At 39.4% G+C, this 16,310-nt stretch overlaps 1 protein-coding gene across 1 annotated transcript in view; it reads left to right on the top strand.

Moving 5' to 3' along the window:
- The window catches only part of XRCC5 (X-ray repair cross complementing 5), a 91,465-nt gene that overhangs the window by 5,778 nt on the left and 69,377 nt on the right, over positions 1 to 16,310 (top strand). Inside the window, exons 3-9 of the mRNA XM_032402539.1 lie at positions 1,454 to 1,637; positions 2,515 to 2,563; positions 3,644 to 3,766; positions 7,160 to 7,351; positions 10,482 to 10,596; positions 12,658 to 12,796; positions 15,840 to 15,952. Coding sequence (XP_032258430.1) covers positions 1,454 to 1,637; positions 2,515 to 2,563; positions 3,644 to 3,766; positions 7,160 to 7,351; positions 10,482 to 10,596; positions 12,658 to 12,796; positions 15,840 to 15,952 — 915 coding nt within the window. The remainder of the gene's footprint in view (positions 1 to 1,453; positions 1,638 to 2,514; positions 2,564 to 3,643; positions 3,767 to 7,159; positions 7,352 to 10,481; positions 10,597 to 12,657; positions 12,797 to 15,839; positions 15,953 to 16,310) is intronic.

Raw genomic sequence — 16,310 nt, 5'->3', positions numbered from 1 at the left:
GAGGTTTTATTGTTGAGCAAGATTACCTTGCCTTAAGATGAAGTCTTGTCCAGGACACAGATAGAATTCTAGCTGGGCTGTCCCATAGTGTGCTGGACATGTTTGAACCTCAACAGCTAGAATTTTTTCTCCCCAGGTGCAGCTGGGAATTGTATCTGGAATTATTAGCACACTGGGAATTTAACAGACCAAACAACAATAAAGAATGACAGAATTCCATCCTTTCCCCTTGCAGCATTCTTCCCACTGATGGAAAAGGCTTAGGTTAAGTCGGTGGGAAAAGGACCGCCTTTTGTGTCAGATACCGTTTTTCGTTTTTATATTTTCTTATGAAATGTTTCAGGGCACCTGGGTGGCTCAGTCAGTTAAGCATCTGCCTTCGGCTTAGGTCATGATCCTGGGGTTCTGGGATCGAGCCCCATGTTGGGCTCCCTGCTCAGCGGGGAGTCTACTTCTCCCTCTGCCCTTCCCTCTGCTCTTGCGTCCACACACTCTCTCTCTCATTCATTTTCTCTCAAATATATAAAATCTAAAACACACACACACACACACACACACACACACACACACACACACATAATTACAGATAAACTTGAAGCCCCCTATGTATGTCTTCCCAGTTCTCTCCTTTCCTCTTTTCCTCAGAATTTTCAGTCATTACCATGCATATTTTATACTTCTGGATGTAAGCGTATTCATAAATAATTTAGTATCGTATGAAGCTTTCGAAAATGTGTGTAATGTTTTTATATGGTACATATAATTCTGCAACTTATTTTTTCTCAACCTTATGTTTTTAAGATTTATTCATACTGATAAGCATGCACAGATTTATTCATTTTTTATTGAGGTATAGCATTTTTTTCTATAAATATTCTGTAGTGTGTTTTTGCATTCTGTGGATGGGTAGTTAGTTTCCACTTCTCTCCTGTTACGAACAGTGTCCAAGTGAACTCTCTTGAAGTGAATGTTCTTGTCCTTGTCTTTTTGAGTACATGTGCAAGAATTTCTCTACAGTATATGTACATGTAAGTGAAATTGCTGGGATACAGGACATGAACCAGCAATTATTTTTCTAATCCTCTGGAAAATTGAAACCTTGAATAGTCATTCCAGAAAGATAGACTAAAATAATTTCAAATTATCCATAATTAGTTTTCATTGAGAATTAGAGTCTGATTTGGCTGGAAGTCATCAAGAGCAGTTACCACTCTCCACTCCCCTACCCCTAAATTCTGTTGAAATGAATGATAGGACCTATACTCAGTGAAAGTCTTAGAGGCTAGGAATTGTCTGTCATTGTCCCATGGGCCATCCAGCCCAGTCTGTTGTTGACGGTGGCCCCAGGGACATGCCATAGGGAGGTATGGTTGTCTTACTCCCTGAAGGTTAGGTATCTAATGGCTTCCGGGTGGTACTCAGTGATTCTTAACCTTTTAACGTTCTTCTCTAGGTGTTTGCTGAGAGCAGGGATGAAATTGCATTAGTCCTTTTTGGTACAGATGGCACTGAGAATGCCCTTGCTGGTAAGGATCAGTATCAGAACATCACAGTGCACAGACACCTGATGCTACCAGATTTTGACTTGCTGGAGGACATTGAAAGAAAAATCCAACCAGGTTCTCAACAAGCTGACTGTATCCTTTTTCAGCCAGAGAAGACTCTTTAAGAAATTTCCTTTAATCTGGGGAATCATAATCTAGTTTGGTGAGGCTCCCTAGAGTCCCAGCTCTGAGTATATGGATGTTTTTGGCTCTGGGGACACTGAGGTGGTATATGTTAGGATTTAATGTGAAATTAATTAGTTTGGATTGGGCCCTCCAGTCACTAGCCCTTTCTCTGTACTAGTGATACCGAGGGGTTGGGAGGCACCATAAGGGGAAGATACTAGTGAGTATATTTGTGTATTGATATGTGCAGAGGGATTGGTGGTCGTGATGGTTAGAAATGTTTGGATAGAGAAGATATTAGTAGAATATAGCACTAGTATTCTCAGTGCTTTCCTGGACGGAGGGTATTTTTGTGCCAAAAATCAGACTGACATCTAAACTGAGATTTCTCATTTCTTCCACAGATGCTATGATTTTAAGGGGTTACTCTTACTTTTCTAAGCAGTAATGGTATCCCTGATCACTGGGAGGTGCTGCTGTGCTGAGTTGCAAATGCTAAATTTTAACCCACTTCATCTTTAAGAATAGACTATAATCACCAAAAATGGATTCCAGATATTGTAAAATGGCATCATAATTTTTGTCTCAATGAATGGGAATATGTTAGATTATCTTTGAGTTTATTTTATTTATCCTTTGATATATACTTTGATATATAGCATATGTGAGTATATGTTAGTGAAACAAACTTTGGAAGAAGGTAATTTGGCAAGTACTTTTAAATCATCACAGAGTCAGCCCAGAGTCCACAGTTGCAAGCCCTGTGGACCTCACTGGAAAAAAGTTGCATGTTCTTGGGATAAAGGGACTATTTAGTGGTATCTTCTGCCCTTAACTAGCCGAGTCCTGGATGCACTCATTGTATGCATGGATGTGATTCAACAAGAAACTGTGTAAGTCTCAACTGAGGAGAGATGGAAATGAGCCTCTCAGCAAAAATTGCATGTTGATGTATTCTGTGCGTAGTATTCTGTGTGTAGTGTGATTCATTGTAATCGAGCCGCATGTTTGTGTGGCTAAGGAAACATTTGATAGAATTCAGTGGTCCAGTTTGCCCTTTCTTTTTTTGAGTTTAAAAAGAAAGGGCTAAACCATGAGACAATACATTTTTGTTTTTAAAAAAAAAAAAAGAGAGAAAGGGCTATAGTTGATGGGAATTTTGCTGGGAGAAATAAATGTTTGGCTTATTTCAAGTTCCTTCCTATTTGACTTAAGTTAATTACCAGGAACTTGAAAAAATGTTAAGTTGTATTGTTCCTAATCTTACTGAAATTAAATACATGAAACTAATATAACACCATATGTTAACTAACTGGAATTAAAATAAAAACTTAAAAATTTTTTTAAAAATTAAAAAATTAAATGCATAGCTCTGGCCACAGCTTCCTAATTCATTACTTATTTAATTGCTGTACCTTTAAAGTGTGGGTCTTTGAATATATACACACCCACCCACCCCTTGACTGTTAGGAAGAACATTTGCACAAAATTTGCCTAAATTTGCATTATCGTTTCTCTGTATATTTGTGTAAAATCCTGCCACTAGCCCTGTGAGTGGAATCAGACCAGGGTATTTGGAAAGTGAACCCTTGCAAGGCTGATGTTGTAGTCACTGGGAGAGTTCCTTGTTTACATTCTGCCTAAGTGGAGGTTGAAAAGGGATCCTTTCTAATCACAGTGACCACATCATTAACTGAAGTTAGAGTTGGAAAATCAGGGATTTAATATTTCCATAATGCTCAAAAATTTTGATTATATGTTTTGTAGATTGTAGATATTTGATTATATGTTAGTAGGAACTTAACTGAGCATCAATGATACACGGGATTCTAGAATGTAATCACATTTGTTAACTATCTAGATTTGTTAACTAGATTCATTTCTTAGCCTCTTTCTGCTCAGTGACCAAGTATTTTTGAGTTTGTGGGCAATAATTCAGAGAATGATTTCTAACTGTGATAACTCTCTTTTAGAGGAAAGAAGTTTGAGAAGAGGCATATTGAAGTGTTCACTGACCTCAGCAGCCCATTCAGCAAAGATCAGCTGGATGTTATAATCCATAACTTGAAGAAATTTGGCATCTCCCTGCAGTTCTTGTAAGACCATGAGAATAATGTCTGAAGACCAGTCCTATACTCTCATAACACAGGGAGTGGGGCCCCTTTCTAGAGTGCTTGGTTCCCACGAGTCTTCTCTTTGTGCTTAGAGTCGAAATATGTCAGATGACTGACTTCAGCAGATGTTCGCTGGAGTACCCGCTGTTCCAGGAACTCTTGAGTTTTGGTGATAAAGGGACGAAAGTCACATTGAAACAGGAGTTTAGCTCAATAGCAGATCGTTTGTTGGCTCTTCTTGGACTCAGAGAATTGAGGAATCTTTTGAGGATATTCAGTTTATCTCCTGCCTACAGAGAGGACATTATCCAAACAATTACCAGATTGATGGTTTCCTTTGTTAAACAGCTCTAGAGTACTGTGTTTTGCAGGCAGTAGATGTTTTTAGGGTAGAGAGAAATGTCAATGTGAGAATCATTTTAAACACATAGAATGCTTATTTTTAAGTCTTTTTCAAATCTAAAGGATATGCACATTTATGTAAAATGTAATTTGCTTGTGTGTATTTAGAAATGGAGTGTGCAGAATCCAGGCAAAAATGTTGGCAGAAGGGGTGCCTGGGTGGCTCAGTGGGTTAAGCGTCCGACTCTTGATTTCGGCTCCGATCATGATCTCAGGGTCATGAGATCTAGCCCTGCACTGCACTCTGTGCTGAACCTGGAGCCTGCTTAAGATCCCTCTCTGCTCCTCCCCTCCTCCCACCCCCCATCCCCCACCCCCCGCTCACGCACACACTCTCTCTCTCTTAAAAAAAAATGTTCACGAAATATTTCACAATTTGTTGCAAGACAGAATCTCTCCTTCCCCAATAACTTGAATGCCCCCCTTCCCACCCCAGGCATTTACTTTCTTTATCTTCTATCCCTAACAAGAAAGTTTTTTCACCACACTAATCCTGCTGCATTCGAAACCCATTTTAGCTTGTCCTATTTTTGGTGAAAGCAGAGTGATGGTATAGGATGTTGACTTATTAGTCTTCTGGGGACACTCATTTTTCAGACTGAGAGCTATACCAGGAAGCCTCCAGCTCAGAGTGGTAAGCCTTTGGCTTCTTTGAAATGCTGCTATGGGGAATTAAGAACCTCTCTTGCATGTATGTACCTCTTAAGACTGCTGAGGGGCATCTCCTTTCTGTAGAACTATAGAAAAGTAGTTCAGAATAACCCATCAAACTGATACTTGTTAAGATAGTACTTCAGAGAAATTAAGTGCTTTTTAAGTGACACTTCTCTTCTTACTGAGTTGAGGTTTTCTCAGTACTTCAAAAGCCCTGCCTGGCTCCTCTTCCCTGTTCATAATTTCAGGATGCCTTTACATGGTTGAAGCATACTGCACTTCTGTCAATGTCATTGGAAAGGGCTTTTTTGTCTGAGTGATACTGTAAAGTGTGTTGAAGAAGGAACATAGCATTATTGTATGTCCCTGCTTAGTTCTGGTTGTATTTTTTCTTGGGCAATATGCTCTATTCCTGTGCTATAAATCTCCAGCATACAAAGTGGAGTTTCTGGTTTAATTGTTTGATGTACCCAGGTATGATTGATCATTCCAGTTGGAACAGGCCCAAGAAGCACTGTGTTCTGAGCAGGCTCATTCCTTGGACCTTGTTTTTAGTTTCTTCTTTTGGCTGTTGAGAAAGTGTATACACTTTTTTGTGGTCAAAAGCAGGGTAGAAAGAACTGTTAATTGTAACTTCTTTTTCCAGGATAGCTTCCAGACTCTTGATTTTCATGTCACTCTCCCCTTTTTCCAGGTTGCTGTAGTGGAAACAGCAATGGCCTGGTGCAGACCCTGTGTGCCATACCCCGATCCCTGGAAGCTCTTCATCGGATAGGTCACACAGGACACGCATATCTGTCATGTGGAGTACACGTAGAAAACGTTTAAATAGGGAGCGCTATTTTATTTATTTATTCATTCATTCATTTATTTATTTAAGATTTTATTTATTTATTTGACAGAGAGATAGAGCTCACAAGTAGGCAGAGAGAGAGGGAGAAGCAGGCTCTCAGCTGATCAGGGAGATCGATGTGGGGAGACCGATGTGGGGCTCAATCCCAGGACCCTGGGATCATGACCTGAGCTGAAGGCAGATGCTTAACTGACTGAGCCACCCAGGCACCCCAGGGAGTGCTATTTTAATGATAGCAAATCAAATGGTAAAGAAATTACCTTAAAAATAACCATCCACATAGGGTGACCAATAGGTGATGTTGAGTGAACTGAAAAGTCTACTGTTTGGGTTTCAGGGGCAGTGAGGTGATACGCTGCCTTGGAAAGGACTTTGTCCTTCAGTCAGGTGACAGTCTTTGCTGTGTCACTCACTGGCTGTGTGGCTTGGCCAGATTAGTTCGTCTCTGTAGCTTCAGTTGCTTTTTAGGAAATGGAGGTAGAAATCTCTATCCACCTAATAGATAGGATTAAATGAGGTTGTTTGCATGAAGGCATTTATAAAGAGCCATATAGAATATTACCATAAAGTGTGTTTGGTTGGTTGATTTTTCAATTTGTATATTGATTGTTGAATATCTCCGTGACTGGTAATCCCAATCTAGTTTTAGTCTCATTTCAAACAACTGGAGTGGAACACAAGAACAAAATTGGTTTGCCCTATTTCCAGCAATTAAGTGATGTCTGTATGGGAATTCTAGATCTACAGTAATAAAGGTAACATTATTTGAGTTTTAAGTATTTTATACATATTCTGTGATTTAATCTTCATAATAACATTGAGGGATCATTGAAGTGTATTTTATTTTTTATTATTATTATTTTTGGCTGCCTGGAATATCACCCACCTTTTTCTAGGAAGAAATCCTTCCTACACTTTAACCTCATGACTCGACTGAGGGCCAACATCTTCTAGTCCCCAGGCTACCACTGATACCCGGCTTGTTTGAATTTGAGACTAGAGTATAGTATTAAATACTCAGTCCATTCTCTTTGGTAGTAGAGCTGGGCAGTGTGTGCTCGAGTGCACTCAGGCGATGTGGAGGAAGCCAGTCAGAGTGAAGCCGGCACGAAGGCACATGGAGACAACACCGAGACAGTGAGAGGGTCAGGTAGTCCTTGAGGTGTTTGAGACTGGGTCCAGTGATCCTGAAGCCATGTGCAACCCTGCACTTTCAATTATTTGGTTATATAAACCAATTGAAGTTCCCCCCTTTACCAAGCCAAAAAGGTTTTGGTCACTTGAAACTGATAGAATATTGACTAAGGTTGATAAGCGCCATTTGACAGATGAGGAATATAAAGCTCTGATGACCGACACGCCCATTTTCTCATAGCCAGGGAGCGACAGTCACAGGATTGGAGCCCAGTTTATTTTTTGGCTTCAGAGTTTGTCTTCTTAAATACTGCTGATTTTTTTCCTGATAGTTTGCCTTTCCCCGTTGGCAAGGAGGATGGAACCGGGGACAGGGGAGATGGTAACTCACGCTCAGACCACCATGGACCCTCCTTTCCTCTAAAAGGAATTACTGAGCAGCAAAAAGAAGGTATTCAGATGGTGAAAAAGGTGATGATGTCTTTAGAAGGTGAAGATGGGCTAGATGAAATTTATTCCTTCAGGTAAGAAGTGAAAACATTGATTGCAGCTTTCACTCGTGACCATGTAAATTTCTCTTTTGATCAGGGGGCTCCCTAATTAGCCACTCTTGAATTAGCTGCCATTCTTCAATGAATGTTCTGATTTTTATTGAAGAAATGGTGCACCAACCCCCGAACCCCTTTTTTAAGTTTGTGTGGTTGGAACAAGACTTCCGGTTTATTTCTAGGACAGTGTGTACGAGGTTTAGAAATGTATAGATACCGCAAAAGATTTAACAAGTCGTAAAAAATGAGATAGTAGATTTCTTCTTTATGCCAAGTTTGGGGCACATTTCCTGGGTCCTTTCTTTTCATTCACCTACAAAATACATTCCTAATTATGAAAAGTGCTGTCAGATCTGAAATACATGGTATCCTCTTATCCTCTGATTTAGGTTTTAGGAGACAGTATACTTAACTGTAATAGAAAGACTTTTTTAAAATTTTTGGTCACAAAATAGTTTGTTCAGACAGAACAGAACAAAACATCCAAAATGTTAAGAATTTATAATTTACATCTTTTATGTGGGTTTTGTAAAGGCAAAACAATTTAAGAAATGTGAAATCCCTGAAGTACCGTTTAACAATAAAGCAAACTGCCTTTGCAACCATTCAGTTAGAGACTATGGGAGAGACTCTCTCCTCTCTGGGTTAGTATTCTTGATTGGAATTGGACATGCACTTATTCTGAGCAGAGAACCCGAGAGGAGTCTGTACCATCCAGGACAGTATGTGTGTGAGGGGCCTGACTTGGGAGAAGTGGCAAGAGAGCACTGTGCAGCGTGGCTTGTGGAATTTCACGTTCTGCAGGATAATACCACTTAATGTTCATGAGTTAATTCTTGTTCATCAATAAATACACAAAATACAGGCGTTTTGAGCAAAGTTCTTCATTGAAATAGAAGTTCAACAATTAAGATATTTTTGAGTAGTTAAGTGACATATGCCCCAATTTTTTTCTCAACCACAATTTTAAAATTTTTATTTATAATATATTACAAGAAATACTGACGAATAGTACATCCTGATTTTCTAAATATATACACCCTTGAAAAATTGTAGGTAATGGGAATTTTACAAATTGAATGGTAGTTTCCCTAGGGGTTGGAAAAGGAATCAGTGAGGAATCCTGTAAAGTGACGTTTCTTGTCATAATATGTGTTCTTACTATAATATATGCAAATACGCGTTTCTAACTTATTTCTTTCAAATTTGGACGTGGCTTGCTCTAATGTGAGAATGTAGGTCTTAAACTAACAAATTCACCATGATATCATGAATGAAAATTGTAGGCCAAACAAATTAATGTTAAAAAAGTTTATTTTCCTATGTCACAGCCAGGAGGCAAATTACTATGTATTGTCCTCACAATTTGAAGATACTTTGATTTTATACAATAGCCATTATCCACATATGGCTATTTAAATTTAAATTCATTAAAATTAAATAAAATGAAAAATTTGGTCCCTTGGACACTAGCCACATTTCATGTGCTCAGCAGCCTTTTGGACAGGAACGGTTAGAAATAGAACATTTCTATCATTGCAGAAAGTTGTACTGGACAGCACTGAGCCATACTTGTCCTGATTTAGGCTTCTGCTTGGGGAGATTCAGGTCGACTGCGGAAATGATCCATTTGCTCTCAGATGTTATGTATTAGATGCTAATCTTCAGAACTTCTCCTTGAACTGAATTCAGACCTCACAGTGGTTTTAGAGGGGACTCAAACTAGGGATGTCCTATGGATGGGTTAGATCTGGTTCAGACCCCTTCATTCCCCAACAAGTCCATAGCCAAGGAATAAACTCTGTTTTATTTATTTATTTGTTTGTTTGTTTGTTTATTTCCATAGACTTCTGTTTGTTATAGATTATTTCTGAAAATTGGAGTCTTTTGAAACCTTTTTTGTCCATAACTTTGGATAATGTAGGTATTCTCTTTACCTCTTTGTAGATCTATTTTTCATCTGTACCAAGGGGATTGATCATGGTCTGGATTTTTTTTTTAAGATTTTATTTATTCACCAGAGAGAGGGAGAGGGAGAGAGCACAAGCAGGGAGAGCGGTAGGCAGAGGGAGAAGCAGGCTCCCCGCTGAGCAAGGAGTCCCGGGGCTTGATCCCAGGACCCTGGGGCCATGACCTGAGCCAAAAGCAGATGTTTAACCGACAGAGCCACCCAGGCGTCCCTGGAATATATGCTTTGAATGTGTTTGGTCATTGGTTCCTTTCTTAGTGACTACAACAAATTCTGTTTCCTATAATCTTCTCTGTTGTGTTTGATTAGGGACCAGATAAAAATAGAATTGATCTTCATTTATGTTCAAATAAAGTAGCACTCTACATTGTGTTTGTTACTTCCCGATTTCCCCTCTCCATCCAGTAAAAAACCTAGTTATCTGCTTTACCTTAAGACTAAGTATGGACTAAATTCCTTTATTCCCTGGAGAGTCTTTATTTAACTCTCTCCATTGTGTGCTATCTGCTTTACCTTAAGACTAAGTGTGGACTAAATTCCTTTATTCCCTGGAGAGTCTTTATTTAACGCTCTCCATTGTGTGCATATATGTGCTTTTTATTTAAGGTGATTGGAATTAAATAATAAATTATAGAGTTATGAGCAGTGATATTTTGGGATGGTACTTACCCTTTGATATCCTGGAGCCAGGGGTTCTTATCCCCAGGTCCATGGTTTTCAGGGAGTTGGTGAACCCTTTAAATTGTGGGCAAACTCTTATGATTGTGCTTTTATCATATCTTCAAAATGTCCTTGGTCTTGAAAAAAATGTTAACAACCACGGGCTGAGTTGAAAGAAAAGATTGAGTAGGGGAAGGTAGAGATGTTCTTTTTCACCTGTAATGTAATTCAACTTCTTTCTCCTAAGCCAACTCAGTTGTATTCTGGCTCTCTCCCAACTTGTGGTTGTCATTTTCCTGCTGTCCCTTGCTGTTCCTCTCATTATGATCAACGACAACTCACTTCTCATTCTAGAAAATTAACTGCATCACCCAGCAAAGTTAATGTTTTAAAATTGTTGCTTCCCTTATATATGTTTTTTCCATTATATGTATAAAATATATATATTAAGTGAGAGTTATATATTTTTTTATTAAGTGAGAGTCTGAGACAACTGTGTGTCTTTAAGAAAATTGAGAAGCGTTCCATCCCTTGGTCCTGCACATTGACCATTGGCTCCAGTTTGTTTATAAAGATCGTGGCTTATAAATCGGTAAGTGGTACATACACATTTTTAATTTTAAATTTTTTAAATTTATTTTTAAGTAATCTCTACACCAGACACGGGGCTCAAACTCATAGCTCAGAGATCAAGAGTTGCATGCTCTACCAATTGAGCCAGCCAGGCGCCCCACACACATATTTTTTAAAGCAGTGCACCAGGGGCGCCTGGGTGGCTCAATTGGTTGGGCATCTGCCTTCGGCTCAGGTCATGATCCCAGGGTCCTGGGATCGAGCCCTGCATCAGGCTCCCTGCTTAGCGGGGAGCCTGCTTCTCCCTCTCCTGCTCCCCCTACTTGTGCTCACTCTCTCTCTGTCAAATGAATAAATAAAATATATATATATTTTTAAAGATTTTATTTATTCATTTGACAGAGAGAGTGAGCACAAGCAGGGAGAGTGGCAGGCAGAGGGAGAGGGAGAAGCAGACTCCCCACCGAGCAGAGAGTCCGATGTGGGGCTCGATCCCAGGACCTGAGACCATGACCTGAGCCAAAGGCAGATGCTCAACCAACTGAGCCACCCAGGCGCCCCATAAAAAAATCTCAAAAAAAAAAAAAATAAAGCAATGCACCAGGCAGGCAAATATGCTTATATAAGGAACTGACAGTTCATTTGTGGGTTATTCAGTACCATAATTACTGCCTAACTGCTCTCCCTGTTCATCTCTATTTAGCTTTTTTATGTAAAAGGCATATTAGGAGAGAAAGTTTTAAGAATCATCTGTAATCCAGGTTGATTCCCTCCTTCCCTTTTTTTTCTTTTTTGAAAGAGAGAAAATGGAATGCATGAAGTCCTATCACTGTAGTATCATAGCAGAAATATGGATACATACTAAAGAAGTCCAGAGTTTTTAAAACTCAGTCTCACCCAGTTCAGTTAACAATCTGGTGGCAACAGCGTCTGTGAACTATCAAACACTATTGGCTTGTGACTGTGAAATTGCTTTTTGTAGTCTATGTATGTTTGTACATAATAGCACACTTTCAAAAATAAGTTGCTTTTGGTAATTATTTGATGAAATTGCAGTTTGAGTAGGAGTGCGTGATCTATGCCTCCATGTGACCCTTCTTGCCTGTTTTCTTTAAATGAATAAACTAGGGCGCCTGGGTGGCTCAGTTGGTTAAGCGACTGCCTTCAGCTCAGGTCATGATCCTGGAGTCCTGGGATCGAGTCCCACATCGGGCTCCCTGCTCGGCGGGGAGTCTGCTTCTCCCTCTGACCCTCCCCCCTCTTGTGCTCTCTCTCTCTCTCATTCTCTCTCTCTCAAATAAATAAAATCTTTAAAAAAAAATGAATAAACTAAATACATACAAACATTTAAATATAGAAAATACACAAAAACATGTATTTATATATTCAGGGACTTAATTCTAAAACATATGCTACATCCATGAAAACCTTGGAGGTACTTCTTTATTTCAGCCGCCATCAAGCCTGGAATAGAATATAGTCTTCTCCTTTTTTTTTTTTTTTAAAGGAGATTTTTAATTTTTTTTTAAGATTTTATTTATTTAGTTGGGAGAGAGCGAGCGAGCACGAGCAGGGGGAGCAGCAGGCAGAGGGAAAAACAGACTCCCGACCGAGCAGGGAGCCCGATGTGGGACTTGATCCCAGGTTCCTGAGCCAAAGGCAGACGCTTAACTGACTGAACCACCCAGGCATCCCTCCTCTTCTTTTTTTCTAGTTTTCTTTTTGGATTTCCTTATTGAGTTCTGGCCCCTGATAGATGGCTCTCCCTTTCTTCTCTATTGGAAAACTGTAGTAAAAATGTGTGGTCCCATTTTATGAGTCTGAAGGTTTTGTATAGAAGGTGCTTGTGTATATACAAATATGAATATTTATCTGTGGATTACCTTTGGGGAAAAAGTGAAACGCAGCAGGAGTTATGAAATAAGTGAAAATTTCCACAGTGGATAAGAGCAAACAGAACAGTTTAGCTAGAGTAATTATTACAGATTTTTTCATATAAAGCAGAGAATATATGGGGTTTTCATTTTTTGTTGATTAGAATCCTGGCTTTCCTTGTTTTCCCTTTCTTTTTGGAATTAAGATTATACAGGAGAGAGTTAAAAAGTCGTGGACAGTTGTGGACGCCAGAACCCTCAAGAAAGAAGATCTACAGAAAGAAACCGTTTATTGCTTAAATGACGACAATGAAACCGAGGTCCCGAAGGAGGACACTATTCAAGGTGCGCCTGTGAGACAGCTGCTTCCGGGCGGTGGGAGGCAGACTCGGGTTTGTACTGGTAGTGTTGGCAGATGTTTTTCTCAGTTCTGGAGACATGACCATGGGAGGGACCATGAGGCGCTAGGTCCTAAATTGAGCTCATCTGTCGCGTCTGAGGCAGGATCTGCTTGGGTACTCCATCTGAGTTTGACATGTCCTCCAGTGACAGGACTTAATACTTGGTTTTATTTTAAAGTTTGAAACATACTAGCTAAGAGAATACTTCTATTAATGTGGCTGAAGCAGGTTTCTTTGTTTACTCTGGTTCACGTCTTACTTCCATGGTGATTATTCTTCTGAGTGCCTATTTCAGGTCTTAGGAATCTTGCCAGCTGTGCTACCTTCGGGTAATTTAGGGGATCATACACATTTGTGTCCATTATATGGCTTTATGTTCACTAGGATGTTTACAGTTGTACTTCATGTGTGATACCCATTTGATCTGTGTAGTGTGTCTAGAGGGCAATTCTATCCAGAGGGCTTACAAATTAGCTGAGAGTGTCTGAATTTTCAAGAGCTAAAATTACGAGATATCAAGATGGTTAAGATAGAAACTAGAGTCTTTAGATAAATTCATTGCCAGGCTTTGTGCTTCCCAGTATAATTTTAATTTGCAAGCCTTGAAAAAAATGCCTTTTGTCTGTGGCACTAAATCTCGATGTTTGTGTATATATGTATGTGGGCGTGGGGGAGACTGGTTAAGGCGCTGGTGGTTGCAATTCCTTCCTTTCTCCTGATCGATTACGAATAGAAAATGTAATCAGTATCCTGCAATCCCTACTAATTCTTTAATTCAGTTCTGTATTGTAGTGTAGTCAAGAAGGTGAGTTTTGGAGTCAGACCTGGGTTAGAATCATAGCTCCATCAGTTACTAATCATATGATCCTCCTATTATGACTGAAGGAAGAAGAGCATGATTAAACGCATAAGACCAGGAAAGTAGAGAGCTTCTCAGTGACAGCAGGTAGTTGGGCTGGTGTGTCGGGCATACACAGTTTAGTACTTGGGAACAGTATCCCATAGACGACCTGGATTTTCCCTTTTAATCATCACAACAGCCTCATGGAACAAGCATCCCACTCTTGTTTCCATTTTACAGATGAGAGAATTGAGGCTGAAAGACACTCATTCACGTATTCAAAGTCGTGCAGCTAGCAACTGGCAGAACTCGAACCCAGGACTGCCCTACTTCAGAGTCTTTGTTTCTACAGACCGTTCTGAATTAGGAACGACTTTGAATGACAGGCTGAAGAGTTGATGCTTAATCTTGAAAGCAACCTGGAGCCATTTCTAGTTTTGAGGAGCAGAGTGTCATTGAGGCTATGTGTTAAGAAGATTAATATGACGGAGATAAGGTGCCAGTTCTTTCGGTTGCAAGCAAAAAAACCAAAACAAAACAAAACAAACCAGCTCTGTTTATTTTAGGCAAAAAGGACATTTATTGCTGGGGCAATAATGGAGAGGGAAGAGTTAAACATTGAGTTCAGAGAACACAGAAGCAGCTTTTTTGTCTTACACCTTGGTGCAGCTACCCACATACTTCTTTCACCTGTCCTCCACTCTCTGCCCCCTAATATGCAGACAGAGGCCCTAGCAGACATATGTGTGCCAAGGAATACGGTTATATGTTGCAGTCTATTCTGTGCTTTTTGCCATGTACAAAATTTAGATATTGATTTTCCCTTTCAGTAGATGAACCAGAAAACAAGGCAGTTTCAATTAGAATTTTCGAGTTTAAAAAATTCAAGTAAGATGTCTGATGACAGAGAAGAGTTAGGAAGAACATTTGGTTTAGTTACCACTCTTAGTCATTTGCCATACATTTCTCTGATAATTTTTTTTTTTTAAGATTTTATTTATTTATTTGACAGAGAGCGAGAGCGAGAGAGTACAAGCAGGGGGAGCTGGAGGCAGAGGGAGAAGCAGGCTCCCTGCCAAGCAAGGAGCTCAATGCGGGGCTCGATCCCAGGACCCTGGGATTAGGACCTGAGCCGAAGGCAGATGCTTGGCCGACTAAGCCAGCCAGGCGCCCCTCCCTGATAATTTTTTGTTGGAGTTTTTGTTTTCATCACCAGCTTTTTTAAAAGACATATATGAAAATACAAATATATTTTTTTAATTAAACGCATGGCATTAACAGATTGACAGGAACAGATAAACTGGATCACAGAATCTACCCCAAACGTACAAGTTTCTTTGTTTCTTGGAGTAAAGTTGCGCGTGCTTTTCCCTTCCATTTACCCAAGGCCAGAATCCTTGGAATTTGATGATCATTCTTCCCACCAAATACAGGAGACTGTGTATTGAAAGGGCATGACTTTCCATAGAACAGAGGCGCTGGAACAGGACTGGAGTTATTTTTAAGAAACTGAGAGCCTGTATTTGCCTGTATTTGTATGAATAACCAAAGTAATTAAGAAAAAAAACAGATAATATAATCCCAGAAATGAAGTAGGTTTAAATGCAGAAAAATAGCCAACTTATCAATTGAATGTTCCTAAATATAAGAGTTTTGGCTTCTCCCATTAGGCATTTGTATGTCTCCAGCATGCATTTTGGAGAACATTTTATTCTGAAAATTTCCTTTGGGCATTTTTGTCTGTGGGTCTCCAGGTTTCTGAATAAATGTGTTCTTGTTATTATGTTTACAAATCACACTTGTACTTTAGTCAACTATAGTTTATCTTTGGAGGATAACTGGTACATTACATTTGCTACATTCTTTCTTCTAGGCTAGATAATCATTAAGGTAACTAGATTGCAGAAGATGCTACTTAAAAAATGTAATTAGATTTTAATCGCCTCTATACTGTGTATGTTGTTTGTGTATCTGCTGCTGCTTTTTCCCCACTGATCACAAGGGGCAGTAATTTGATTCCAGGGAACAGTATATGGAGGCTTGATCTGGAGTACGTGTGTATTGTTAATGTATGCGTAGGGCTAATTTCAGCTTGTAGAAAATGAGGCCCCATATGCTTAACAAATGCTCTTCTCTTGTTCTCTAGGGTTCCGCTATGGAAGTGATATCATTCCTTTCTCTAAAGTGGATGAGGAACACATGAAATATAAATCAGAGGGGAAGTGCTTCTCCGTTTTGGGATTTTGTAGATCTTCTCAGGTATAGCACTTACTTTACTCGTTGTCAACGAAAGAAATGAACTTTTCTCTTACTATTATTTGAGAGGGTATGCTTTCGATTGGTCCTTTTATTTACAATGTGTATTTATTTGACTTTTAGTTTTTTTGAATGTAGTCTGAGGATTAGTGTTAACTATCTTCAATTTTTGAATAGAGAAACCAAGATGTAGAAAAGTCGAGAAGTCTTAGCATGAATCAGAATATATTCCATTGAGAGTCACTTCTTAGCTTGGCTTTCGGTCATAGCTCACATAGCCTTAAAGAAACATCATTCAGTTCTTTGCTATTGTGTTGCTTTCTCTAAACTGTTATGTATAATAGAGTGTTTTAGAGGAATG

Source organism: Phoca vitulina, unplaced genomic scaffold (assembly GCF_004348235.1).
Source record: "Phoca vitulina isolate PV1807 unplaced genomic scaffold, GSC_HSeal_1.0 scaffold1, whole genome shotgun sequence".
Classification (NCBI taxonomy): Eukaryota; Metazoa; Chordata; class Mammalia; order Carnivora; family Phocidae; genus Phoca; species Phoca vitulina.
The sequence above is the reverse complement of the archived record's forward strand: the minus strand, read 5'-3'. Positions and strand labels throughout refer to the sequence as shown.